Source organism: Dipteris shenzhenensis, chromosome 3 (assembly GCF_047967505.1).
Source record: "Dipteris shenzhenensis isolate YYH24624 ecotype China chromosome 3, Dip_SZ_1.0, whole genome shotgun sequence".
In the NCBI taxonomy this organism is placed as follows: domain Eukaryota; kingdom Viridiplantae; phylum Streptophyta; class Polypodiopsida; order Gleicheniales; family Dipteridaceae; genus Dipteris; species Dipteris shenzhenensis.
Genome location: NC_141598.1, coordinates 43,336,039 through 43,362,716, shown reverse-complemented (window position 1 = coordinate 43,362,716; position 26,678 = coordinate 43,336,039). Strand labels below are relative to the sequence as shown.

The window sequence follows — 26,678 nt, the reverse complement described above, 5'->3', positions numbered from 1 at the left end:
GGCTCCACCTATTTTAGCTCATTGTATCAGGTTCTTTCCATCTCATGATCCGCTTGGTCTCTTGGCTATAGCCCTGCGGGGCGAACACGTGCCACCATCACTCTCGTTGATGAGCATGGAGGGAAGGTCTCCTAATGTGATGTGTGCCTCAGTGCATCAACAAGTCTGGTGTGTCTCCAGCTCTAGCTCTAGAGAAAGAAAGAAAGAAAGAAAGAAATTTTATTAGAGTCTTCGGAAGACCGATGGGTCTATGAGACTGAAAGAAAACCTGATACAAATCACAGTAAGGGTGGAGCTACTGAAACGAGCATCATCACCCGTGCTGAATCCTAAGTCTGATCATACATAATCAAATACATCTGGATGTAACAATGAAAAGAAAAGGACTGGTGGAGCGGAGCGGAATCCTCCGTATGTCATGTCCCCCTGCCTGGTGCATAGTTGGTGATGGGACGCTGGTGCCCGTCAAGGGGTGCCGTGCGTCTCGGTCTCCTGGACGAGGCTCGACGCAAGACCAGAGCCACCGTGACTCCTGTGGGACGTATCCCGGGTCTAAGCAATGACGGGAGTTCCCCCAGAGTGATCTGTGTGTCCCCTCGATGTCTCGTGTGCTGTGCCGCGATCGTCGGGTCGGGGTCTCTGTCACGTTGGCGGCTAGAGACTGGACGATCAATGTCACTCGATGGGAAGAACTTTGTGATCCTGCTCTGAGAGGTGCTTGATGATGTGACCAAGCCCCGTCACCTAAGTAAGTACTCTCTATGTTGGATACCGTCGTGAATGAAGGCCGCGAGGCATCTCTGATCTGGGTAGGCAAGGAATCTCGAAAGGAGCCCGGAGCCGTCTCTGAAGAGGCAGTGGTAGCGACCTCGCATAGTATGCATAAGCGATGCTCCCAAGGAATCCCCTCTGCTCTACCGCTCTCTATGCGGAGGCGGTGTGATGATACCCGAAACTGTCCGATGGAGATCCGTAGTGAGTGAGGCATATGAAGCTCAGTGTACCCCGGTGGTGTGATGAATCCCTCCTCCGAAAAGCGAAGACAGTAATCTCTGTAGAAACTCAGCTTCACTAGAAGCTGCCTCGGCTCCAACTAGGTCCTAAAGGTGTGTAGCTACAGGAGATTCTCTCGAATGACTTGGTTGGTATGTGGCCCAATCGGGATGGTGGGTGGGAGTACCGGAGGGGCATCTAAACTGTACTGAAAAGGAGGTATCCTATCGATGTGGAACCCTAGTCTCACAAACCATCTGTGAGTCCGTGCATACCAGCATCGCTCGTCTCCCTCTGCTGCCAACCTCATGGAGGAATCGAGAGCCAACCACGGCAATCTCTGTCTCCCTGATGTGCAGTCCCCATATGATCTAACCCGGTGTAGATATGTGATGGTCTGAAAGGCTGCATCGAGCTGGAGTGGAGAAGCACCAAACTCGGCGTGAATGATGTGATGTGGTACAGACGGTTTCCCCCGGATCATCCGTAAGAGCATGAGGATCTTGAAGCGCTCCACCCGTGTCCACTCTATCTCTGACATGCATACATACCGACTGGTCGGACCAAGGAGTCGAAGAGAAGAGCCTTGGTCCGAGGGTCCTGGAAGTGGGATTGAAAACACTGTCTCTCTAGCCGAGCCAGTGAGGCGTATCCCCTGCTCAGTCTGGCCTGCATCGTTGGTCTCATTGTGAAGATCGGGCCGGAGAAGATGACCCCCAAGTAAGTGTATGAGGATACGATCTCAACTGGTGACCTACCCAAAGTAAAAGTAAATTGTTTCTGTTGCATGTTTGCTCGAGAGGTGTTAAAGATCATGACCTTGGTCTTGCCAAGGTTGACCTCCAAATCATGGGATAAACAAAAAGCCTGCAGTGCCTCTAGGTGTTGCTGGAGCCCCTCAGGTGTGGACGACAAGAGTACCACGTCATCTGCATAAAGAAGAATCCTGATGATGATCCCGGCAAGTGAGCAACCGGTCCCTCCGAACGTCCCCATGAAAGAAAGAAAGAAAGAACGTCCCCATGAGAGAAAGAAAGAAAGAAAGAAAGTTTATTAAAGTCTTCGGAAGACCTATAGGTCTTGGAGACGCTGAAAAACCTGGTACAAACGAGATGTGGTGGTGGAGCTACTAAACGAGTAGCAAAATGCAGAATGGTAATACTAAGTACTAAGTACAACATAGTCATATCGGTGGTCGACTATATATCAATCTCATCATCATCATCATCAAGACATCATGATATGAGGCAATGGAGGCATGAAATTGGCAACAGACTGCTATCACCCACTCACGGATGACACGTCTCTTGGTCATAGCTCTGTGTCTAAGCTTGTGTAAGAGAGGAATCGGGCGAAAACCCCATAGCTATCTCTCAAGAGACAGTAGAAATGCCCTCGGATCTCAAAGTAAACATGACACTTGAAGATGAAGTGCTCCTCTGTCTCAACTTCTTGCATGTCACATGATGTGCATATGTGTCTCTCCCTGGGTAGGCGCTCTGCTCTGCTACTCTCGATACGAAGTCTATGCGAAGAGACCCGGAATTGCCCAATAGAGACCCTCAGTGAGTTGGGTAAGTAGATCTGTGTGTATCCTGGTGGGTCAATGAAACCCTCCTCTCTGATATGTAAGCAGTGATCTCTGTAGAAGCTAAGCTTCACTGGGAGTTCACTTGGTCCCAACCAGGTCCGGAATGCGATCCCCATACTCCCTGACTCGGTACAGATACGTGATGACTTGAAATGCAGCATCTAGTTGTAATGGGGATGACCCAAACTAAGCCTGATTGATCTTGTGAGGAACGAATGGCTTACCGCAAATCATCCATGATAACATCAGAACCTGTAGCCGCTCCAGACAAGCCCACTATGTATCCGACAAGTTTGGCCCCCAACAAGGGCTGCCATACATCCCCGTTGGGCGGACCAAGGTGTCAAAAAGCAATCCCTTGGTCCGTGGATCCTGAAAGTGCGAGCGGAAGGACTACCCCTCTAGTCTGGCCAATGAAGCATATCCTCTGCCTAAGTGTGCCTGCATCGTGGGTCTCATAGTGAAGATGGGTCTGGAGAAGACAACCCCAAGATACGTGTATGATGAAACTATCTCAACAGGTGACCCATCAAATGTGAACTGCTCTTGGCGCATGACGGTTGGAGATTTATTGAAGATCATAACCTTGGTTTTACCCAGGTTGATCTTCAAATCATGAGACTCAGAAAAGGACTGTAGTGCGTCAAGGTGTCTCTGGAGCCCCTTTGCTGAGGAAGACAAAAGAGCCATGTCATCTACATAAAGCAATGTTCGGATCAGCGTGCTCGCAAGGTAGCAACCAACCCCCCCCCCCCGTGTCTGCATCACTGTCTCAAGCTCGTCAATGTAGAGGCCAAATAGGGTAGGTGATAATGGACACCCTTGTTTGACCCCAATAGTGCTCATGATCTCATCTGTCCACCCAGATCCTGCCCGGACTGTGCCTGAAACACTCTCGTAAAGTGCCATGACAGCCCAGATGATCTCGTGGTCATAAGCCAAATCCTATATGCTTCGTATGAGGTGGGCTCTTGGAATCGTGTCAAATGCCTTGCGAAAATCCACAAAGCAACACTAAACCTTCTGCTTCTGTGCCCTCGCCTCCTTGATGATGCACCTGAGCGTGAGAATGTGGTCCATGCTTCCATGATCACGCCAGAATCCACTCTGTCCTGCTGCTCCAAGTCCTCGACACTCTGCAACTCTGCTGACCTCGGAATCAAGCACTGATGCATAAATCTTGGACATGACATGTCCAATCATAATGGTCCTGTAATTCTCCGGGCTCATGGGATCCCCTGCCTTGTGGATGGGTGAAATAGTGTCAATGGTCTAGGTGCATGGAAACCCCAAACAAACAGCTTCATTAAAGAGATTTGCTAAGATCGGGGCTAGGAGATTAGTCCCATATGCAATGAACTCAGTGCATAGTCCCTCATGATTCTTCGCTCGGCCATTTTGAAGTTTCATTGCGGCGTCCTTTTCACCCTCCTTAGTGAAGAGGGTGAAGGATGTGGGGCATGGCATATGTGAGAGGTTAGAGACTTGCTAATTTGGGATGTGATAGAGTGTGTGTGCATAATTATACTAGACTGAGTGTCAGTGAGTGGTGAGGGGGACCATCCCTCTAGAAATCTCCGCCAAAAGTCCTTAGGGTTGTTACTAAACAAAATGTTTAGTAGTTCCTCCTCGTTCCAGTGAATGAAATCTAGTTTCTTTCTACGTACCAATCGACGATATTTGCGTAGCGTCTTTGGTTTGCTCGGAAGACTATTTTTGGTTTCGAATTTGAGGTGACAGCGTAAGGCCTTACACTCATCATCGTACTAGCTATTACAAGGCATGGTCCCAGGGGGTGATGGGCGGGTGGAGTGGGTGGTGTGAGGGAAAGCGTGAAGGGTAGCCTCGTGTAGTAAGCGGGTGACCAGGGCAGCACGGTCCTCTACTAGGGGTATGAAGTCAATATAAGCTATTACAGGATACGGTCCCAGGTATTACAGGGTACGCTCCTAGGGGGTGGTCGGGAGTGGGTGGTGTGAGGGAAAGCGTGAAGGGCAGTCTTTTGTAGGGAGCGGGTGACCAGGGCAACACGGTCCTCTAATAGGGGTATGAAGTCAATATAAGCGAGAAGTATGTATACACGGCCAAAGTAAGTAGGTGAGTGGGTGCAGTCAAAGAGTTTCATCACGGCATCCTTTACCCCTCCCCTAGTGAAGAGGGTGCAAGATGTGGGGCGTGGCATATGTGAAAGGTTAGGGACTGCTGGCTGATTTGGGATATCATAGTGTGCATGCATAATCAAACCACACGTGAGTGTTAGTGAGTGGTGAGGGGGACCGTCTCTCTAGAAATCTCCGCAAAAAATCCTTAGAGTTGTTACTGAACAAAATGTTCAGTATGATCAGCCTCTAGAGGGAGAGGTGCTATAATAAAGTGAGTGATGCGAGATGTGAAGGCAGGGGATCCCATGATGTAGTCAACAAACACTGCAGCCTCCCCCATGTCGAAAGCACGTGAAACCACCTACGGCGGGCCACTTGTCAAGACCATTATAAATAATGAGATCATGCATCCTGCCGAGGTCTAATAGGGCCTGCCCATAAGATGTGAACAGTCCTCATCTGTCAGTCGAAACCCGTAGCATACCTGCCTCCTCAAGGTCAATGTCTAGCAGTAGAGTGGAATAACCCTGAAGTCGAGGAGTGGTGCCTAATGAGCGCCTCCCCAACTAGGAGGACTTCTTTGCGGCTAGAGAAGTCAACAATGGACTGATAAAGAGCAGCAAATAGAGATGTCTCATCCTCAGCTCGAATATCTCTAGCAAAGTGGGAGGTCTCAGGGGGAAAGTAGCAAACTGCAGTAAATAGATCTTGGCTGTCCATGTGTCGAATCCGGATCCAAAGAAACCTGGAATGTGCATCTCTGTGCTCTACTGAGATGGCCCCCAAAAGTGTGGATGTGTAAAGGACTGCGACTCCTCCTGACCCTCGGACCCCTCTTGTATCCCTTGTCTCATCTCTGTAGGTAGACTCCCATTTATACTCGCTGACTACTGGTAGTGGATGTTCTGGACTCTGATGTGTCTTTGTATAAAAGACTATGTCGTGACCTGTATAGGATTCTGGGAAGTTCCCTGGTTCTGACCGTACGGTGCCATTACAATCCAGATGGTGCAGGATAGGGTCTCGGATATCTGAGTCTCATAGACCTCGCCTCCCAGCGGGGACCTGTAAGGAGTCGTCCATCTCGTACTACCGTCCACTTCCCCTCCTTGCAGACATGATCTCGCTGTTGCAACAGGAAGCGCCTCTTCTCAACCTGTAGTGGAGTGAGGTCCTCATCCATGGAGATCACTGGTTGGTCTCGTAAGGCTGACCTACGACGTAAAGCCGAAAGTCGTGCATGAGCGTCATGGAACCGTATGATCAAGGGCTGCTCTTGGTTGGGGTCCCTCCCCTCCTGCCATGCTCTCTTAATCTTGTGCTTAGTCGCCCCCAGAGTAGTGGCCATGAAGGCCGTCGCATCTGCCATCGATACAGCCTCGGTGCATGGAATCCCACATACTCTAATGTTGAGAGCCTTACTGGCTCCAGGAGGGTAGCCGAAACGATTACCCTTGCAGGTTCCCGTTTGGCTACGTCGACCCATTTGGACGTCTCCTTGATGGCAGACTGCATGCTCGCAATCTGTGCCTCCACAACTGGGGTGCTCCTTGGGACTATGCGTATAGCAGTGACCTGTGAGATCTCCTGGCTGAGTCCTTGAATAAGATCAGCCTGGTCTCGGATAGCCTGGGCCTGCTCCTCTATGAGATGCGCCTGCTCCTAGGTGAAGCATGTCTGCTCCTATGTAAAGCATGACAGCTCCATCTCATGCTCTCGGATACTATGTACCTCCATCAGCAAGTTCTCCCAAACCTCTGATGGGTCAGCTCGTCCGTGCCCTAGCAGAAACTAAACAGTCTAGGGCGTGAGTGTGAGGATGAGACTGGAGGCTAGGTGATGACTGGGTGAGATGGGGATGATAGTGGCCTGGATGAGGCGATCCCAGCAGGGTGTGGGAATGTGGGCTGATTGAAAGGCAGAGGGGAGAAACGTCGAGGCGTAGTGCAGAACTGTGTATGACCCCTCCAAAGTAGGTGTCATAATTGGTGAGAAAAGTGTAGCGGGAGAAGAGGGGAGAGATGGGAGAGATGGTGTCAGTGATAAACCCTCTATCCCAAGGGAGGGTGGAGCAATCAATGTCATGGGTATGAATATATCACTGCCAGTAGCTGTAGTTGAGGATGTAGAGGCTGTGGCTGGAACTAGAGCTGAAACTGAGGCTGACGCTGAAGCTGAAACTGAAGCTGGCTGAGGCTGAAGATGAGGATGTAGGATGTATTTCGAACTCCTCAAAGGCCTATGAGACAAAGTACACCAAAATAGTATCTCATACAAGCCACCAAGGGCTGACGCAAGGCTCACTAGGGCCCTTGCTGAGCGCTATACCAAGAAACTCAAAAAAACTAGTTAGAGCTCAAAACTTGAAAATACTGAGAAAGAGTAGGGATTTGGTCAAATCAACTATGATCCTAGTGCCACAGTAATCCTCCGATGGTATATGAGGATTTCTCGTCTCTGTCTGTGTCAGGTTGTCTCTCGTGGTGGTGGTGGGGTGTGGACATTGTGATCTTTGTATCCAGTGGGCCATCTCAAGAGTGATACCCTGACTTTGACAGTGCCTTGTAAGTAGAACTACCATCCCTTTATTGTCAAGGGATCTTGGAAATGTGCTTGAAAGCATTGTCGCTCTAGTAGATTCATATAAATCTGACCTCTCGTGAGTCGTGTCCTAGCTGCATGGAGCATCATAATTGGTTCTACGAAACCCACCCCAAGGTAAGTATAGGACGGCAGGCATGGCTCACCCCAACAAGGGAAGCTATGTCGATGCAACACCACCTGTGACATGTTGAAATCATGACCTTGGTCTTACCAAGGTTGACTGTGAAGTCTCTCCCCTTGCAAAACACCTCTAGGTCTCTAGACGTTTCTAAATCCTGCTAAGGACTATATCATCTGCGTATAAAAAATCTTATCATCAAGTAAGCAAGCAATGATGGCTCACCTCCAAGGCGGTCAATGAAGGTCGTGATCTCATCAATGTAGAGCTAAAAAAGGTCAATGCGAGAGAACATCCTTGCTTCACTCCAATTGTCCTCTCAATCCAATATAATAGGACACTTGGGGCGCGTACTCTCCCTTTGGCTAACTCATATAGATTCACCACCGCCCAGATCATGACTCTTGGGATTTGCATCTCCTGAAGTTTGTGATCGTGGAATTGTGCCAAAAGCCTTCTGAATGTCTACAAAGCAAGCATATACTTTGTGGGATCTCAATCTTGCCTCCTCTATGATGGCGTGTAGAGTGAAGATGTGGTCTAGAGTACAGTGCTGTCTCCTAAATCCAGCATGTTGTCCCAAAGACTACTGCATGGGAGGACAAAATCCCGCTGCCCCTGTGGTCCAGGCTCTACTCAACTTGACAAAACTTGCATGGGATGAGAAGCGGAGGCTGTTTGCAGCCTCCTTTTTCTTACCAGCTTGCTTGTTTTTTTTCGCTGTGTCTTCGCATTTCCGAAGAAAGAAGGTTGAATTATATTACTTCCAGCATATACAACGATATTATTTTCTCCCTCACCCTCTCCTCTCCTCCCCTCTCCATCGCTTTCTCCCCACTTCTGGATGGGCTGAACTCCATGGCCGAGCCGAGGGGGTTAGACTGTAGCTTGGAGTTCTTTTAAAATAAGAGTGATGTATTCCATTCAAAACAAATCATACAACAGGTGGGAGAGAAAGTACTCTATCCCTAGCCTCAACAATGTGGCAAAAAAGCCATGGAGGTGGTCTAAAATGCCACGACATCCCAAAAGGGGTCAAGTGAAAAAATAAAGAGCAGTCCCACGTCCTCATGAAGGATATAAGTCTCCCACGAGCTGCCAAAGAGGTGCCTGTACACCGCTCCCAGTGACTCCTAAGAGTGAAAATAATCTCTGCCCAAATGGAAGCGAGAGTGTCAGCGTCCGTGCATAAATGGTCCCCAAGGACAAAAGAACATCGCGAACACCATATCCGCCATAGGGTAATGCTGGAAATCACCTCCCAGGCTGACCCTACAGCTGAAATAGGCATGGAATCCTGTGCTGGTATCGGTACCAAAAGTAAATCCTGCGGCTCCATGATGCTGGCCTCCGTGGGACCCCGTCTCTGGCGACGCTGCATGAAGAAACCAAGGTCTCCTGGCTCTGCCTCAAAGAGAGTAAAGGCTTCAGATCCTCTCCCCCAAAGAGCAGTGCCCCACGTCATCAGAAAGGACTCAGATGTAACATATGAGAACAACCTGAGGATACCTGTCCATACCACTCTAGAGCTGGTACAGCTCCATAAACAATGCTTGCTAGATTCCTCTACAATCTGACAACGCATACACAAGGAGGGTCTACCCATCTGCCGGAGCCAAGTACCCACAGGTATACCCCTATGAATAGTGAGCCAAAGAAAGTAGGAGACTTTCCTGGCTCTACTGATGCCCCAAAAGTGAGTCCAGTAGCTCAGCAAGAGCTCTGCAGTAAGTCTCTGTGCGTGCCAATGCTGGGAGGCAGATGGAATGTGATGAGAGTCTCTTCGCTGAAGCCCGTAACATGCCCTCGTCGAGTACTGGAAGAAAGAAAGAGGACGATCGGCTGCCACCGGAGCAGGCCATGCCCACTCACCTGGGTCCCAGTCAAGCTCCGCAAGAGGTCGACCCTGAAAGATCCAAAGTCTCCATCTAATATGCTCTGCAATGGTCAACCTGGAAGGATTTGTGGCCCATTCCTTACCCAGGCAACCAATGACCCTGACTCTCTGCCAAAGAAGCTCATGACGATCCAGGGGCTGAGTGGGATACAATCTGTGAGAGGAGTCCGTCTCAAAATAAATAAACGGTGCCGGTCCTAAGCGAACTCCAATACATAGCCCAGCCTCACTAAAACAACCTGACCAAGTAGAAATAGGATCAACATAGGCTGGATCTGTAAGTACATCCCTCCACTCCTAAGGGATAGCTCTCATGATCAGTTATCTGGTGGGAGCAATCTGTCCAAGTGGCCCATGTCTATCTCTGATCACCTCCTCTGACATCTCCACACCTTCCCTGAACCAATCTCCGACTGTCACAACCCCCTGAGCATGCCATCTGGCCAAGGGAGTCCTGAGTCCTGTACCAAGGGAAGATCCTTGGGGGTTATGGTAAAGTGGCTGTCGGGCAATTTCCTCTCTGGAGGAGGGAACTGCTCTGATGAGGTGCTGTCGAAAGTGATCCCATATCTGAACAAGCCTTTTCACAAGTGGTGAGGAAGGCTGAGAATGCTGGTCCGTCAGGAAGATCCAACTGACTCTACCTGCCCACTGACCTGCTGCTCTGGGGGTGCATTGGTGAATCCCATGCAGAAGGAACTGTTTCCACGGCTGATCTCCTGGAGTCAAACCTCTAACAGGAAGTTTGACTAAAAGGGCTCTGCTTTGCATCTCTGGATCAAGAACCCCCAAGTCCTCCCTGCGAGAAAGGTAAATTGATAGTATCCCAAGAAACTCTGGCCCTAGTGTCCTCAGAACCATCACCACCACTCCATAGAAAGTTCTGAAGCAATCTCCTCACCTGACGAATCGAGTCAGCATGAAAGCACCAACATGACGCAACATACCACATAGTCGCTAGTAGAACCTGGTTGAGTACCAGCGCTCTTCCGGCCAAAGAGAGTCTAGCCGTACTCCAGTAGGCTAGCTTTCTTCGGATACTCTCAAGAACTGGGGCAAACTGTTGTGTCGGGGACACCTCAATGCCAACCTGGAAGCCAAGATATCTCGTGGAGGTGCCTCTGGGTATCAATACAAAGCCTCTGTCTCCTCCCCATGCTGGGGTATCCTGCTTAGCTCCAGTCCAGATGCCTTTTGATTTGTTCCAATTGACAAGTCCTCCTGAGGCTAGGCAGAACTTGTCAATTGCATCCGCAGCAGTAGCAAGACTATATGCATCTTGTCTGACTGCCAGTGCCGTATCATCAGCAAACTCAGTGTCCAGAAGCTCCTGCTCTTGTCGGATAGGTAGATGAAGGCCCAAAGTGCCATGGCTGGTAGCCTGCATAAAGTATCCCATAGCCTCCGCTACGAGAAGGAAAAGGTAAGGTGCAAGCGGGGATGTGTCGCACTGATCTGGATAGCTGAAAAGCCAGCCCTCTGCCTCCACAGACCACCATCCTGCTAGAAGAGTGAGAGTAAAGTGAAGAGACCCATAAAATCCATCTATCACTGAAGCCTAGCCTCCTCATAGTGCCCTCCAAGAAACCCCAGTCCACCCTGTCATAGGCCTTCTCAAAATCGAGAAGGAGAACTGCAATCTCCTACTGACTCTCCTTCGCCCAGTGAGTGGCCTCCCAAAAGGTGAAGATATTATCCAAGATACTCCTATCTTGGACAGATCCTGTCTGAGTAGCTCTGATGATATCTGGTAGCATAGGCTTCAAACGAAGGGCCAAGGTCTTTGCTAGGATCTTGTAGGCTGTCCCTAAAAGTGTAACGGGTCTCCAATTACGTAGGACTATCTTGTCTCCCCCTTTCGGGATGAGACAAATCATACCTGTGCATAATGCCTCACCCAAAGTTCCTGTATCGAGAGCCTCTGAAAAGGCTGAAAGTAGATGAGGCCCAATCGTATCCCAGAGAGCTCTAAAAAGAAGTGGCGACAGACCATCCTCCCCCGGGCATCTGTCTTTGGGCAGCTCATGTAACGCATCTGTGATCTCCAGGAGTGATAGCAGGCTATCCAAAACCTGACTCATCTAGTCTGAGACCATCTGGGGGACATGACTCCAAATCTCCTCTCTGGCTCTGATCATCTCCTCGATGATTGGATCGGCGGTGTAAAGAGTGGAATAGAAATCAGAAGTGATCTCAACAAGACGATGAGGATCCGTCTGAAGAGACCCGGCCTCATCCACAAGTCTACGAAGACTGTCTGAAGAGTATCTCTGATCCACTGCCCTGAAGAACTCTCTAGAGCATCTATCCCCCTTCTGGATCCAAAAGGTCTGCTGGGAGTAAAACCTGAGCTGGGACCTCCTGCCCTGAATCTCCTCTAGTCTCTCCTGAGCCTCTGAAAGCTGCCCTCTGATGAAAAGAGAATGAGGAAAGCTCTGAATCAATCTCTGATGTCTGGATACCTCCGCTCTTGCATTCCGATCTCTGATTCTGAGCTTTTCCTTCTCCTCTTTTGCCCTCAACTGGCAGGCCATGCTGACTCTAGCCAAAGCCTCCTCTACCCACATCAACCAGCCCTGATCCTCAGGAGTGTCCTTTGTCAACCAAACCTCTCTCAACCATTCCACAAACTCTGTGTCCTGAAAAACAAAGTGCAAAACTCTCACAAAGCCTGTGCTCTCCAATCGAGAGGTAGGGAGAATCTGTAATAGGACTGGAGCATGGTCAGATAAAACATAACCCTGGCGGATCCCAATCTGTCCTCGTCTGGCCTAGCCCCAATGGCCAATATAAAACCTGTCCAGCCTAGCCAAAGAGAGAGAGCCATGGACAACCCCAGACCAAGAGAACTGGAGACTCTATCAGTGGCTAAAAGTCGTCCAATTGAGCTACATCATGAAGTCCAACATGCAAAACAAAACTATCCCACTCCACTCTCTCCCTATCAGAAAGTCCACCCTCTGTCTGGCCCAACTTGTCTTCAGAGAATTCAACCATGTTGAAATTTCCTCCAACAATCCAGGTGTCTGCCTGACGAAGGGACTCTCTGAGCTGTCTCCAAAATGCACGTCTGCGGGCTGGATCCGTGGGAGCGTACACATTGAGAACACCAACTGCTGTGCTCTCAATCTGAAGAATAACATAGCATGCCCTGCTCTCCACTAGTGTACCCTCTTGGGTGATCTCTGGGGCCCACCTGGCTGAAACTGAGATGCAGACTCCTCCCCTCGTACCATCCGCTGGGCTCCAATATGTCTGACTTTGTCTTCTGAGTAAAGATCTGCATCTGTCAATCCTATCCTGGGAGAGCTTATGCTCCTTAATAAGCACAATGTCTGGAGGGGACGCTGGGGAAATAGAACGAAGGGAGTCCCTAAGCAACTGCAATCTAGGAACTCCCGATCTATGACCATCTGCATCTGAAATAAATATGCGGCCGTTCAGTCCTCTCACATTCCAAGAAATGATGGACAGCCTAGACATCGGATGGAAGTGAGGGGGTGCCAGTGGCAGCGGCACAAATGACTCTCTCTGACGGCGCAATCCAAAGTCGGTCTCTGATCAAGCTCCAAATCTGCCCCAACTCATGTAAAATGGCTCCGTCCAAGGGAATAATACTCTGGCGCGAACTGAGGAGCTGAAAGTCAAACCAACCAGCACTCCTGGTCAAATCAAGGTCTCCTTGAACCTCAAAGAATAGAAACAGAAGGCCCTGCCACTGAAGCCAAGTCGAAGAGTCCTAGGGCAAGAGTGAATCTGCGAGCCGACAATACGGTGAACCGATGAAAACTGAGTCATGCTCAAAAGCTGTCTATTAATCTCGTTGTCAAGTAGCTCAGCTGACCAGCTTTCGCTCCCCCAAGAACGAAAGTTGCTTGCGGAGAAATGAAGAATGTGCCCCTCTCTGGATAGAGTAACAGATCCCAAGTACTCCTCTACCTCCTCTGACCATCGACAAAATACCGGGAGAAGTTCCAATCTAGTGAGGGAGTCTGTGGAAACCCCTCGAGCCAAAAAGGACCAAAACTCAACGGGCAGATCTCTGTCAACCATCCTGGGGTCAGGTCTAGGAGTCAGAAGAGCTGAAAAAGGGGGCTGAGCCGTCCTAACTCTACACCTAGAATAGGTAAGAGGGAGAGGAAGAATCTGCGACGAGGTGCCTGTACGCATGGGTGATTGCAAATCTCGCTCAATCTCCTCTGCTAGGATCTCCCAACCCTCACGCCTGTCTGGGTAATGAGCGAAATCTGTGACCACACTCGCAAAAGATCTAGATAAACCAGGAGTGAAAAGCTGCGAGGACGAGGCTGTACTGGGAGGGGTGTCTAAGAGGACGCTCTGCATAGCAACAAAGGAAGGTAGTGCGCGACAGGGAAGAGAAAGAGGTCTCGAGGGAACCTCATATAGGCGCATGAGATCCTGGGACGGACTCTAACTCTGACCTGTGTCGTGAAATACCTCTCTCTCACTGGACTGTTGTGAAGAGGCATCCATCACCGTGTGCGCAGCCTGAGCAGTCTCCTGCTGGATAACTGTCTCAGAAACCAATATATGAACCTCCGGGGTAGAAGTGTCAATAGTCATCAAATCCTGAGCTACTGTCTCCTGCACAGTGTGAGGCCCTGCCTGCGGATGGTCCTCTGCATCTCCCCTTTCCAGGGTCTCCTGCACGTGTGTCTCAACTCCCTAAGCTACTATCTCCTGTACAGTGTCAAGACCTGTCTGCGGATGGTGCTCTGTATCTCCCCTTTCCGGGGTCTCCTGCACCTATGTCTCAACTCTCTGCCAACTGTGAACTCGTACCTGGGGCTGCTCGTACTGCTGACTCTCCCTCTATCTCCGTCTCCTCTGAGCTCTCCGTGAAAGCTGTTCCACTGGAGGCACCTCCAAGTCCTCTGAGTTCACTGGAGGCTCCCCCAAAAAGGTCTCCTCTCGCTCTGCTGAAAGAGTCGAAGCAGGCTCAGAGACCCCTGGAGTTCTTTTCAAGTCGACCTCACTCAGTTTTATCTCTAGGAGGCTCCTCTCTGGTTGCCGTTCTGTTCTAGGTCGAAGTTTCTACTGCTCCAGACTGGTTTCTACACAGTCAAAGAACTGACTGTAACTTTTTGAGGTTTGCTCAGATCAAATTCGAAGTAAAAACCAAGTTTATTCTTTGGAAGATAAGTTCTATTTTTTTCTTCTTCGCATTTCTTGTAACACTATTCTTCTTTGTGGCATTGCTTGCCACATTATCCACATTTGTACTAATCTCAAGTATCTTTCTTGAGAAATTTATTTTTGCCAATCAATTGTTCACTTTCATAAATCAGGGTAGTCTAACAACGTTCTCGTTTAGAAGTGGAGCAACCATTTTGTTGAAGGCAGCTTCACTGCTCACATGCAAAGTCTTTGCAATATCTTCATATGCAGACAAGAAACTTGAAAGCAGCACACCTTTATTATCATCATCATCCACTCTCACACACAAATGGGAAGTTTCAATGTGCCAAAAAAGGGAAGAAACAAGATTGTGTGTTTTGCGTGAGCTACACATGATTGAACTCAAAGTTTTAGAAAACATATATACTAAGCCTCAAACTTGCTGAGGTAGCAAACTTACTAGAAAACAAATGGATATGGCCTCCCGATGTAGTCACACCATAGATTCTCATTGTAAATATTCTTCATTTCCAGGAAAAGATTGTATGACAGGAACTTGACGTCTTTCTTTATAGATGTATACAAATATACCATTTTCAGCCCCCCAAAAAAAACAAATATCAATGTAATCCTCTTTGTAGTGAGTAAAAGATTCTCAGTTCTTTCAAATGATTCTTTGAATCTGTAACAGCACATTCCTGCTAATGATGTGAGCTGTGCTATATGAGCTTCTATTTCTGTGAAGAGTATAGTTTGCAAATTGCAACTAAGTTTCAATCAACCAAAACAACCAGTTTGTCTTTCTATATCTTTGGTGAGAGACTCTATGAAGACAAAGTTTACTAGAAATACATCTTAATCTGAAGTAGTCTTGAATTTCATGCTGAGTTATGATTTTGGTTAAATTTATATCTAACAATGGTTTTGCATGTTGCAGCTTGACCTAGAGAATAACTCTCAACAACAAATTTGGCAAGATGTTGAGTTTGTCTTTGGTAGAGTACTCTTTGTCCTTGATGTATACCTTGCAAAGTACAGCACCGATAACTTAATTTTAGTCAAATGAGAAGAATGGTCACATGATGGAATGGAAGCATGCCTTAATAGATTTGATTTTTCAGTCAAAACAACATAAAATTAATGCATATTTCGAAAAAAAAAAGATACATACTAGCTTCTCCTGTCCCCCCCCCCCCACCTCCTTTTCTCCCAGGCCCCCCTTCCTTCCTCCCCCTATAACTTTGAGTCTCCCTCTCATTGCCTCCCTGCACACGTTTCTTGTGGGTGTTTCCTCTCTTGCTCTTTGCACCCCCCTCACCCCCCCATGGTTGCTTCTCATATCTCCCTTCCTCCCATATATATCTGCTCCCTGATCTACTTCTATTTTGTCTTTTGCAGCCTACCTTTCCTTTTGCTAGTTACGCTTCCCGACACCCTCTCATCTTTCTTCTTCCTAACACCAATGCTACAACTCGCTTTGCTACCCTAGCTCCCTGCCACCTACTACTCCCTTCATGCAACACCTATACTGAGTAACTTGCCTCAGCCAGTTTCCACAGCTTGGACCTCATTAACCCTTCTGCATCTCTTTCCTACAGTTCATAACCCCATCTCTTTCCTACAGCTCATAACCCAAAGTGAAGCCCTCTTTCGATCTGACTTTCCTTTTTCCAACCCAACGGCCCTGAGTGTCAACTTGTCCATTTACTGCCTCTCTTTTGCCTAAATGTAAATCTAGGCTGCTGCCCTTCCCCTATGTATTGCTAGATGGTGCCCCTACCACTGACATGAGCAGACAACTGAAATGATGACACAACACCTTGGTTTCTTAAATGACCATTGCAAACTAATGATGTGAAACCACCTAAAACGGCAACTAGGTCTCGGGAGCATAGTGCCCACAAAAACCTCATCTTCTGTGTGAACAAAGAAACCATATATCACAGTCTGCAAAAGGGCCTCTCATTGATCGTGTGCTGCCTGAGAAACACCTTAGTATATTGATCCTAAATTCATCAAGTGTGTGTATAAGATGAACAATTCAATGTCGGAAGTGAAGATCTTTTACTGCTGAAGAACATCTAGCCTTCTCATGTGTCAAGCTGTCAAGACCTCTGCACCATGAAGATGATGCTGGAAGCTGATCCTGATGATAATTGGAAACACCACCTCTGAAAATACAAAGGATAACACCAATGAATCTCATCTTCATAGAGAGTAATATCCTCTATAGATAGCCACATCACAATGTCCTAGGGTAAATAAAATTACAGATCCTATGTTCATGGCTGTCATTTTGCGATGTATGAGTGGAGGCTTAGCGATTGTTGAGTTGAGGCCTTAGAATAGGGATGGCCAGAAATTGTTCCATAACAATCACTGTGGTCCAAAATAGTACATTCAAACAAAGAGTAGGTCAATCTTTTGATCTCTAGAGCAATTGGAAAATATTTCTGGCATCTAAGGAGAGTGATGCAAGCAAAAAAGCATAAATTGCACAGTAGTGCTCTAGAAAGTGTACCGAAGCGTATGAAGATTTGAATTTTGTGCCACCTTTTGAAATCAAGTTTTCATCACCTATGTGTTGATTTCAATTTTCTTCATATTCATGCTGAAAAGGGATTTTCAGTCCTCGTGTGTTTCACAAGTCAAGACCGAGATTCTATTGTGTGTCACTCTTATGGTTGAATTAAGTTTACGCAGAATCACATTCGGGTGGTAAGCAAATAAAGTGCTTGTCAATGTTATAGGTTGGCTTTATGTGGTTGAAATGCTGTTAAAGATTTATGCCTATGGATTCCATACGTATTGGCAAGATATCCAAAACAAGTTTGATTTCATCATCACCTTGGTAATAGGTGAGCTCCTCAACATAAAGCTAATGGTGACATAAATTTATCCTTTTTCAATAAGAGTTCTTTGAACAACATATTATGCAAAGGCATCTCACCTGCATAATATCTACCTGCTATTGGCATGGTTTAGTGTAATTCAAATGTTGCAAATGTTTCTGTCAAGGGAGTAGAATCTTGAATTGAGTTTTGTGCAGCTCTACCAAGTCCTTAACAAATACTATTTTAAATTTCTTTTCTTCAGTCGTGGGAGAGACATTAACATTTGTTCTACCAAACAGTGTTCCGGTAATTTCCAATGAAGAATGGTATGTTTCAATTCAACTTTTCCTTGTTAAAGGTTTGTAGTTTGGAGAGTGAATACATAGTACAGGAAATGGCTTCCTTGTTAAAGGTTTGTACTTTAGAGAGTGAATACATAGTACAAGAAATGGGTGGCATTCGGTGAAAGGAAGACATACTTTCAAATGAATTATCTATTTGTAAAAGCATCATTACAGCTGAGTATGATTTATCTCAATCATTGTGTACATGAAACATGCAGTTAAAAAGATTCATTTTTCCTTTTCAGGATTCGCTACCTACTTATAGCAAGACTTCTGCGTCTAGTGCGGCTGCTGTTGCGTGTGGAACGGTATAGAGTAATTATTAGCACATTCTTGAAATTGATCCCACGTTTGACTCCATATCTGGGCATGATTTTCTGCCTGATGTGTCTCTACTGCTCTTTAGGAGTCCAGGTACTTCTTCTATAAGCCATGTATATGCATTGAGATTATTGCATTATATAAATTTTATGCCTTCTAGATGGAACAATCTATACACACAAGGATTAAAGAAAATTATTGAAGCTTCCATCACATGGTGACACCATTAACCATCTGCTTTGTCAAGGGTCCTTTAAATTGAGTGCACAGTCTTGTTCATGAACTTTGAAATCTTTGTATAATACTATATGAAAAAGGCAGGAATAGGAGCAGAAAGCTTACTCTCCTGGAGAGTAGAAGTAGCCAACGTGGGACTGTTCTTGCTTCCTACAGGAGCAGAAAGCTTGCTCTCCTGAAGAGTAGAAGTAGCCAATGTGGGACTGTCCTTGCATCAACATCATCAACATCTTGCTGAGGGATAGGATAACCCATAGGCTGATTAGAGGCATCTGGAACTTGTGGTTCCTACTGCAAAATGTGATTTTCAGCATGTGTATTAGCTCCTCAGCACCCCCCTCGACCTGCCCTCTTGCCTCCTCTCAGCCCTTCAGCTGCATCAAAAGCTATGGGCAGCAACCTTTCCAGCACATTAAAAGAACCATGATCTTGCTGTTTACTGAGTTCAACAAGGGCCTTATCTGAATTTCCAGCAAAAATAGTGTCTCTACTGACAAATATCCACGTCTTGATCGTATTGTATATGTGGTATCCCTTGCTTTCTTTGCTATAGCCCACAAAAATGCATTTGATAGCTTTAACATCAAAATTTCCTCTCAATTCTTGAGGTAAATGTGCATAGGCTAAGCAACCAAAAGTGTGAAAATTATCAACTTGGGGTTTTCTGTCATACCAAGCTTGGTAAGGTGTAGCAACTTGCAATGGCTTTGTGGGACACACATTATTGCTTCTATCCAAAATTTGTGTAGCAGCCCATTTGCTTCAAGACTGTAAAGACTTCTGATTATTCTTGATTGGAAACACATAAGGAAACCTCGAAAATTTCATCAATAAAAGTGACAAAGTAGAGATGATTTCCCAATGAGGGGGTCCTCATGGGACTGCAAGCATCACTATGAATCAACTGCAATTTTCTAGCAGCCCAAACAATAGCATCCTTAGGAAAAGAAAATTTGTGCATTTTACCAAGAATGCAACCCTCACAAACATTTTTTAGGGGAACCCCCAAAAGTGGCAATGCATCAACCATGTGAAATTTCTTTAAGAGCATCAAGTTGCCATAGTTGACTTGCTTTTCTTTTGCCGAAAAAACAGTGCTAATTATATTACTTCGAGAACAAGATACAAAAGGTCAGCTTGTAGCTGACGGGCTGCGTTCACAAATCGGACACAGCCCTAAAAGGTAACAGAATAAATCATACTCTCACGGAGGGATAAGACGAGTGTGAATGAACAGCCATCGGGGTGGTGAGTAGTGCCACCGAAGGCCCTGCGAAGTCTGCTCAAAGAAGAGGCCCTGTGTGTCCCAAGCCCGGAGGAAGCGTCTCCGCTTCTCCTGACCGGCCCGGGAATCTCCCTAAATCTGGTCCCACTGGCCTCTGAGGGTATGAATAATCTCGCTCCAAATCTCCGTCATGATCTGGGCAGTCGATAAGGAGGTGCCACCGAGGATCTGCGCGCAGCGCGAGGTCCAGATGTGCCACCCTGCAATGCTGCTAATAATCTCCCAGACTGGCTGTCTCTCCCGAACTCCTGTATCAGCCTCTGCTAGGTGCTGCGGGATACCCTCGAGCGGCCCCCATGTCCCCTGTGTGATAAGGAAAGTGGGGTCCTGCTGGCATGCCTTGAATAAGTGATGAAGACCAGGTGCGGTGCTGCACCAACAGAACGCGTCCCAAGTGATCAATCCTAGCTCTGGTGCTGCGCGAGTAAGAATCCCGAAAGTCCACCTCCACACTTCCTGGGCGCGAGTGCAGCTCCACAGGCAGTGTTTTGGTGACTCCTCATCCTTATGGCAAATTTGGCAGCATCCGTCCTGGCCTATCTGCCGCAACCAGCTCCCCACTGGAAGACCTTTGTGGGCAAGAAGCCACAGGAAGTATGAGATCTTCCGCGGCCGCCAGCTCTCCCATAAGGCCTTCCAGAATGCCTGCAAAAAGAACCTGGAAATACCCTGTGCATACCAGCTGGGCCGCTGGGTGGGGGGGCGGCTCTGCATCCTCCCAAGAACTCGCCTGCCCAGAGTCGTGCTGTAGGCGAAGAAGGAAGTCGGTCCCTGTCCTGTCACAATCTCTAGCCACCACCACTCTCCTGGGTCCCAATCAAGCTCTGCCAAGGCCCGCCCCTCCCAGAGCCAGAGATGCCAAAACTGCATCTGGTCCTGCTCGATGCTAGGATCGGTACGCCAGACCTTCCCCAAAAGGCCTACGACCCGAACCCTCTGCCATGGGAGTAGGGGGTCGATGAGTGCATCCTCTCTCCTGAGTCGTCCATCCCCAACAACCGCGAAGGAGATAGAGGAGTCATCCATACGTCCTGCGATCACCAGTGGGATGCCACGGGGGGTGAACTGTCCCAGCCAGCGGGCGTCACCAGGCATGAGGGCCTGAGGCTCAGGTGGAACCAACCAATCAGCTGGGATCGCGCCGTCGATCTCCGTGCGTCTCGCCTGGGCTCCACGTGCACCTCCAGCTGCGTCTGCAAGATCAGCCGTCTCCAGATGTCTGTACGTATCCCTCCAAACTCGAAGGGACCGGGCTGGCCCCCTCATCCAGCCATCCCACCTGATATGTGATCTCTCCCCCAACTGAAGGCCCTCGGCATCTCTGACCTGACCGTTCCAGATAAGTGGTTGGCGATCGATCTCCTTCTGACAGCTAGGAGGGGACTGAATGAGACTGAGGCGGAGCCGCCTCCAAACCATGAGGAGGCTACGAACGAGTGGGGAACGGGGCTGAGTGAGCGGGGCGGAAGTGAAGATCCACCTGAGGGACGGTAGCCACTCTCCACCTCGATGCGGGACACAAGAACCGGCTCCCTGCTGAAATAGCATCTTCCACGTCTGCCCCCCCGGGGTCAAACCGCGGATGACAAGCTTGCCTAACAAGGCCTGACTCTGAAGCTCTGGATCGATGACCCCAGGCCACCCTCAGCCTGCGGAAGAATGACTGTCTGCCAAGCAACCCTGGCTCTGGTATCTCTGAGACCATCCTCTCCGGACCAAAGGAAGTTCCGAACCAGTCTCCTGAGCTGTGCCACGCTGGATCTCGAGAAACACCAGCAAGAAGCCACATACCAAGCCGTGGCTAGGAGGACCTGGTTAACTACCAGGGCACGACCTGCAAGGGAAAGCTTAGCAGTGCTCCAGAAAGCCAGCTTCCGTCGGATGGAGTCTAGCACCGGGAGAAACTGCTGAGCTGGCGTGATGTCTAGGCCAACCTGAAAACGGAAATACTACCACTTACTCGCCCCAGTCTCTGTCCCAAAGACTGCAAATATTGCTGCGCACATCCTCCCTCGAGAAAATGGAGTCAGGTATCCGGCATGAGCGGGGGGGAAGGGACTGAGCTGCCGAATCTAATGATAAGAACACAGGCGCATGGTCGGACAGTGTCGTCCCTGGAACTATACCCGCCTGACCGCCTCTGCCGATGGCCCAATCACTAACATAAAATCTATCCAGCCTCTCCAGGAGTCTGCCTCCTTCCCTGCGGAAGCCCCACGAAAAGTCCAAGCTCCCGTGCCAGCGTCGGAAGGACGGGTCTCGCCAACTGTCCCTTCCTCCTGTCGCAAAGATAAAAGAGTCCCAAGCTGACTGCTCTGCCTGAGACATACCTGTAAACTCCGGTCCTCTGCCCTGCTGGTCCTCCAAGGTCTCCAGATTGTTGAAGTCACCTCCAACAATCGAGGAATCCATGTCTGGGAGAATCCCTGTAAGTGTCCTCCAGAAGGTGGCTCTACAACGGAGATCTGTGGGAGCATAAATGTTGAGGACTCCAACTCTGGATCCCTCCAGTTCCAGGCCTACCCAAAGGGCACGGCCTGGAATCAGCGTGCCATGACCGAAAACTCCCTGGGCTAGCTGCTCGCCCACGGAGGTACAAACACCACCACTCCTCCCCAGTGCGCCGATCGAGGGCTCCCAATAAGTGTGAGAACGTCCAGGGAGAATCTTCCCGCATCTGCGGGAGTGAGCCGCAGAAAGCTTGTGCTCCTGGAGCAGAAGTACATCCAAACGACCTATCACTGCTGGCTGAAGTTCCTGTCTCAAAATGAGCTTCCTAGGACCACGGGTTCCAGAAGAGTGAAACCCGTTCACAATCCAGGAAACGAGGTGTAGGCTCATGGTGAGGGCTGGGAGGCTGCGAACAGCTGTCTGCTCGCGGTCGAAGTCGAAGAAGAAGCTGACATCTCGGAGTGGAGACGCTGACGTTTATGGGAAGGTTTGGAGGGGGAGGCGGGGTCATCCTGCCCGTCCTTCAACACCTTCAGCAAAGGCGGGAGGCCTTTGGTACCATGAACGAAAGCTTTCTCGAGCCAGCTTGAGATCTCTGAGGTGGTCATACCGTAGAAAGCGCGGAGTTTCTGAGGGGTCCAGGCTCTGACATCTTGGGGGAGGGGCCAAGACAGGGGGGGCCTGAGGATCACAATCAGTCTGAAGCGTTTGGCGGCGCAACGCCACCGCAGGCGCACGTCACCCTCGGACCACTGAGTCTCGAGAAGCTGCCCACCGGACGGGCCTATCCAGGAGCAAACCTGAGCATGTGTCTGCTCCCTGAGAGCCTCCCATACCGAGTCGTCTGTCCAGGTCTCGGTGCCGTCGCTAAGGAACGTGAAAGCAAAGCTAGGGCCATCCCTGGGGGCCAAGGCGGCTATCTTCCCATCCGCCCCTTTGCGGAGCAGGAAGATACTGATGTCGAGGCAAGCAGGGAAAGTCCCGAGGTCGGCCACATCCAAGTAGTCCCAGGGGCCAGATCTGTAAAAGTCGCGGGGGAGCTCTCTCTCCTGAAGCTGAGGCCCGTCGGAGTCTGCTACTGAGGGGCTAGCGGACAGAGAAGCCTGCTCCGGTGAAGGTGTAGACTCAGGGTGTCCTGCCAGCGGAGGGGGAGGGGGAGGAGGCTGGGGAATAGGCAACACAGACTCCTCAGGGGCGACTAGTGGAGGAGGAGGAGGAGGGGGATTGGGGGCTGCCCTCGGCTGAGGAATCGTCGGTGCAACTAGATCTGCGGGAGAGCTGAAAGAGGCGGGGGGGGGGGAGGGATGGGGATGCATCTGGAACTGGGGCTGAGAAGGAGGGGGAGAAGACTGAGGAGGACGAGGGGGGGGCTGAAGCTGCGGGTCGGGAGAAGTAGGGTGCAGATGGGGGATGGCCTGGGGCTGAATGGGAAGAGGCTGGGGAGAGGAGGAGAGGGGGACCTATGTCTGTGGAGGGCGGGCTACCGTCGAAGAAGATGCTCTCCTAGGTCCCTGGGGCGGCTGCCTGTCAGGTCTCTGAGGTGCAACTGCAGGTTGGGTAACCTCAGCCTCTTTGCCTTTATCAGAAATCTTCTTGTTCTTTCCCCTTTTCCTTCTAACCTCAGTCCAGCCGCCAGCTAACTCTGGTCCGGACTCCGGCTGCCTCTGCTCCTCCTGGCGTGGCTGCCCGGAGGGGGGGGAGGGGGCGGAGAGGGGGGGGCGGGGGGGGTCGAGAAGAGCTGGCGAAGCGTGGACAAACAGCCGCCAGGTGCCCGAAGCCGTGACACCTCAAACACTGCCCTGGCTGTCCGGTGACTACCATGCTCTGGGTGATGCTGCCGGCATCTGTCACGATCTCGATCACTGTCGGGAGAGTCGCAGGATCCGTCACAGCCACACGGACTCGGGGGGCTCCTGCCGTAGTCACCGCATCGGCGAAAGTATCGTGCATAACCCAGCCAAAGTGGGAGCCCAGGTCCCTGACAATCGGCCGTAGCTCAGCAGCAAGACCTGGAAAAACTAGCGTCACTGGATGACGAGGTATACGGAACCGAGCATCAAATTCCGCCGCGCTAAATCCGCGGTACCACGGGACTATCATGACAATCTTTCCATCCACAGTCGTGGGGGAGCCAGCAATCAGGTTGCTCGCCGCTTTCGCATTGGAGAGTTTGAGCCAGAAGATGCCCCTTCCCATAAGGGCCACCTCCTCAATATGGCCGTCCTCTGGCATGAGGGTGGACTGGAGCCAGTCCCTGATGGCTGATCTGGAGGGGGAATGTCCAATGACTCTGCCATAAACAGAGGTAAGGGCAAAGTCATTGGCAACCTCCTGAACCCGAGATGATTGTTGCTCTGTCAGGATGACGCGGTAGGCATCTGGAGAGGGAGGGTCCGTCTGGGCCTCCGGTTCCGGGCAAGGGGCCGCCATACCGCCAAGACAAACTGCGAGGCTTCCGATGAGGAAAAGGCTGCCACCCAAAAAGGGAGGGGGGTAGATGCGGGAGGGTGGAGCCTGGGTGTGGCGGGAAGGATGGAGGGCGGGGGGCGAAGGAAGCGGGATGGGGGGACAGGAAGCGGAGATGGCGCGGGGTGGAGGAGTGGGGGCGGGGATCGGGGGCGGTGGAGAAGAGGCGGGGGCGGGGGAGAGGCGGAGTGGGGCGAGAGGCGGACGGGGGGCGGGGGGAAGGGTGAAGTGAAGAAGAAGAAAAAAAAAAAAAGAGCGAAGGGACGGGGGAGGCGGAAAAAAAAAAAAAGGAGCAGTGACGGGCGGACAGCGGAGGGGGGGGCGGTGAGGTGAAAGGGAGCGAGGGCGGGGGGCGAGGGGTGGGTGGGCGGAGCAGGAGGCGGGGGGGGGTGTGAGTGGAGCGGAAGCGGGGAGGGATGGAGCGGAGGGGCAAGGGGAGAGACAGAGCGGGGGGGGGGTGTGCGTGGCGAGGGGGGGCGGAGCGAGGCAGGGATGGTGAGGCGGGGTGAGCGTGGAGGGGGGGTGAGCGTGGAGGGGGTGAGCGTGGACGGAGCGAGGAGGGGGGGTGAGCATGGACGGAGCGGGGAGGGAGGGAGTGAGCGTGGACGGAGCGGGGAGGGGGGGTGAGCGTGGACGGAGCGGGGAGGGGGGGTGAGCGTGGCGAGGGTGAGCGGAGGAGCGAGGGGGGGTGAGACGGAGGTGAGCGGGGATGGCGAGGGAGGGGGAGGTAGAGGTACGGAGGGGGAGGGGGAAGCTCGCAGGAGCTTACGGCATCATGGTGCTTTGTGAAAAACTATAGTTGACTTGCTGAAACCAGGGATGCTACAGCTCTGCATCATGCATGACAGAGGTAGAAGTAGAAGTAATACAAGCATTGTGTGACCACTTCTCAAAACTATCAAGCTGAAACAGTCCATGACAAAGAGTACTAGAAATTACTAAGGCATATCTATTTTCTCTATCTTGAACCATGCACTTATCGTCTTAAAAATGCCTTGATGACTCTTTTTTGTGAAAGAAGGGACATCTATTAAAGTTTTCTTGATTCTAGAACCAAACAAAGTATCTAGCAAAGTTTTCTTGATTCTAAAATAAAAAAAAGTATGATAGAGATGAAGATCAGAGCCATGAACGGCTATGAGCAAGATTTCCCCAATTCCTCCAATGGGAGAAGAAGAATTGTTCGCACAAGAAACTTTCTGGCCAAGAGGAGCAGAAGACAAATTGTCAAAAAGGTCCTTTCTAGATGTTATGTACTTGGCTGCACCACTGTCCAAATACCGTATGTCAGTAGTCTCATAACACTGAGTGAGTAAGACTCCCAAGAGGAATCATAACTGCAACAAGTGAAGAAAATGTCCAATCATGCTCTACAGAATTGCGGTAGCATCATCCTTACTGGCTTCTGAATGTGAGAATTGCAACTGCCATAGACTCTTTCTTTTTCTCCCTTGCAATCCTCTTTGGACAATCAGAGATGTGGTGATCGCAGTTTTTAGAGTAATGGCATTTGCCTTTTTTCTTGGGCTTATATGCATCCTTGTTGTTCTTTCTAGATGATTGTCCAACATCATGCTTTGGCTGAAAACCAGCAAACTCTGACTTTTCTTTGTACGTAGCAGAAAATGCCTGCTCTCCACCACACATATATGCATTTCCGTAGTCTGCTTCTCTTCCCATAGAAGTCCCACAAGCTCCTGAAAGGTGAGTGGGTTTGGATTTCCCCTCAGAGATGGATTTCACCTAGTCAAGACTTGCTCTCTTGAGGATGTGCTTGGCATATTTTGAGGGCTAGATGCACAGAGTCCTTAGATGGATCTCAGGTCCATCCCTCGCACACCCTAGCCAATATTTGGGCTGACACCATTCACACACTGATGGCCGGTTGGGCGAGCATGCAGGGTTCTTCCCGGGCAGCCTCAACCAGGAGGGTTATATTCTTTACGGAATGGAAGGCTTCCCCCTTTTTCTCAGAGACTACAGCAGGGTTGAGGTGGCACTTTCAACCTCAACCTTGGTTTCTGTCCAGCTCATTCTGAGTTTTCTGTTCCTTATTTCAGGGGGATTTCCTCATGCACAGCATGATGTATTTCCGCTTTGAGCTTGCTCACGCGGGTTTTTTCATACTTAATAATGTCTTTTCATGGAAAAAAAATGGCATGTGAAAAGACAAATACAACTCTGGCAGGAAGTCACAGGAGTGGAGAGAAGCTGAGTATCTATGATCACTTCATTAATATTTAGGAGTTGCTCCGTAATGATCATGCAGTTTGGTCACATGGTCTGACATGGAGCA

At 49.7% G+C, this 26,678-nt stretch overlaps 1 protein-coding gene across 2 annotated transcripts in view; it reads left to right on the top strand.

The window, feature by feature from the left end:
- Window positions 1-26,678, top strand: part of TPC1 (two-pore channel 1) — a 274,779-nt gene that overhangs the window by 164,519 nt on the left and 83,582 nt on the right. For both annotated transcript variants that reach the window (XM_087372597.1, XM_087372596.1), the window contains exons 15-18: window positions 15,382-15,439; window positions 17,195-17,302; window positions 17,541-17,604; window positions 17,868-18,036. In XM_087372597.1, the coding sequence (XP_087228723.1) occupies window positions 15,382-15,439; window positions 17,195-17,302; window positions 17,541-17,604; window positions 17,868-18,036 (399 nt within the window). The remainder of the gene's footprint in view (window positions 1-15,381; window positions 15,440-17,194; window positions 17,303-17,540; window positions 17,605-17,867; window positions 18,037-26,678) is intronic.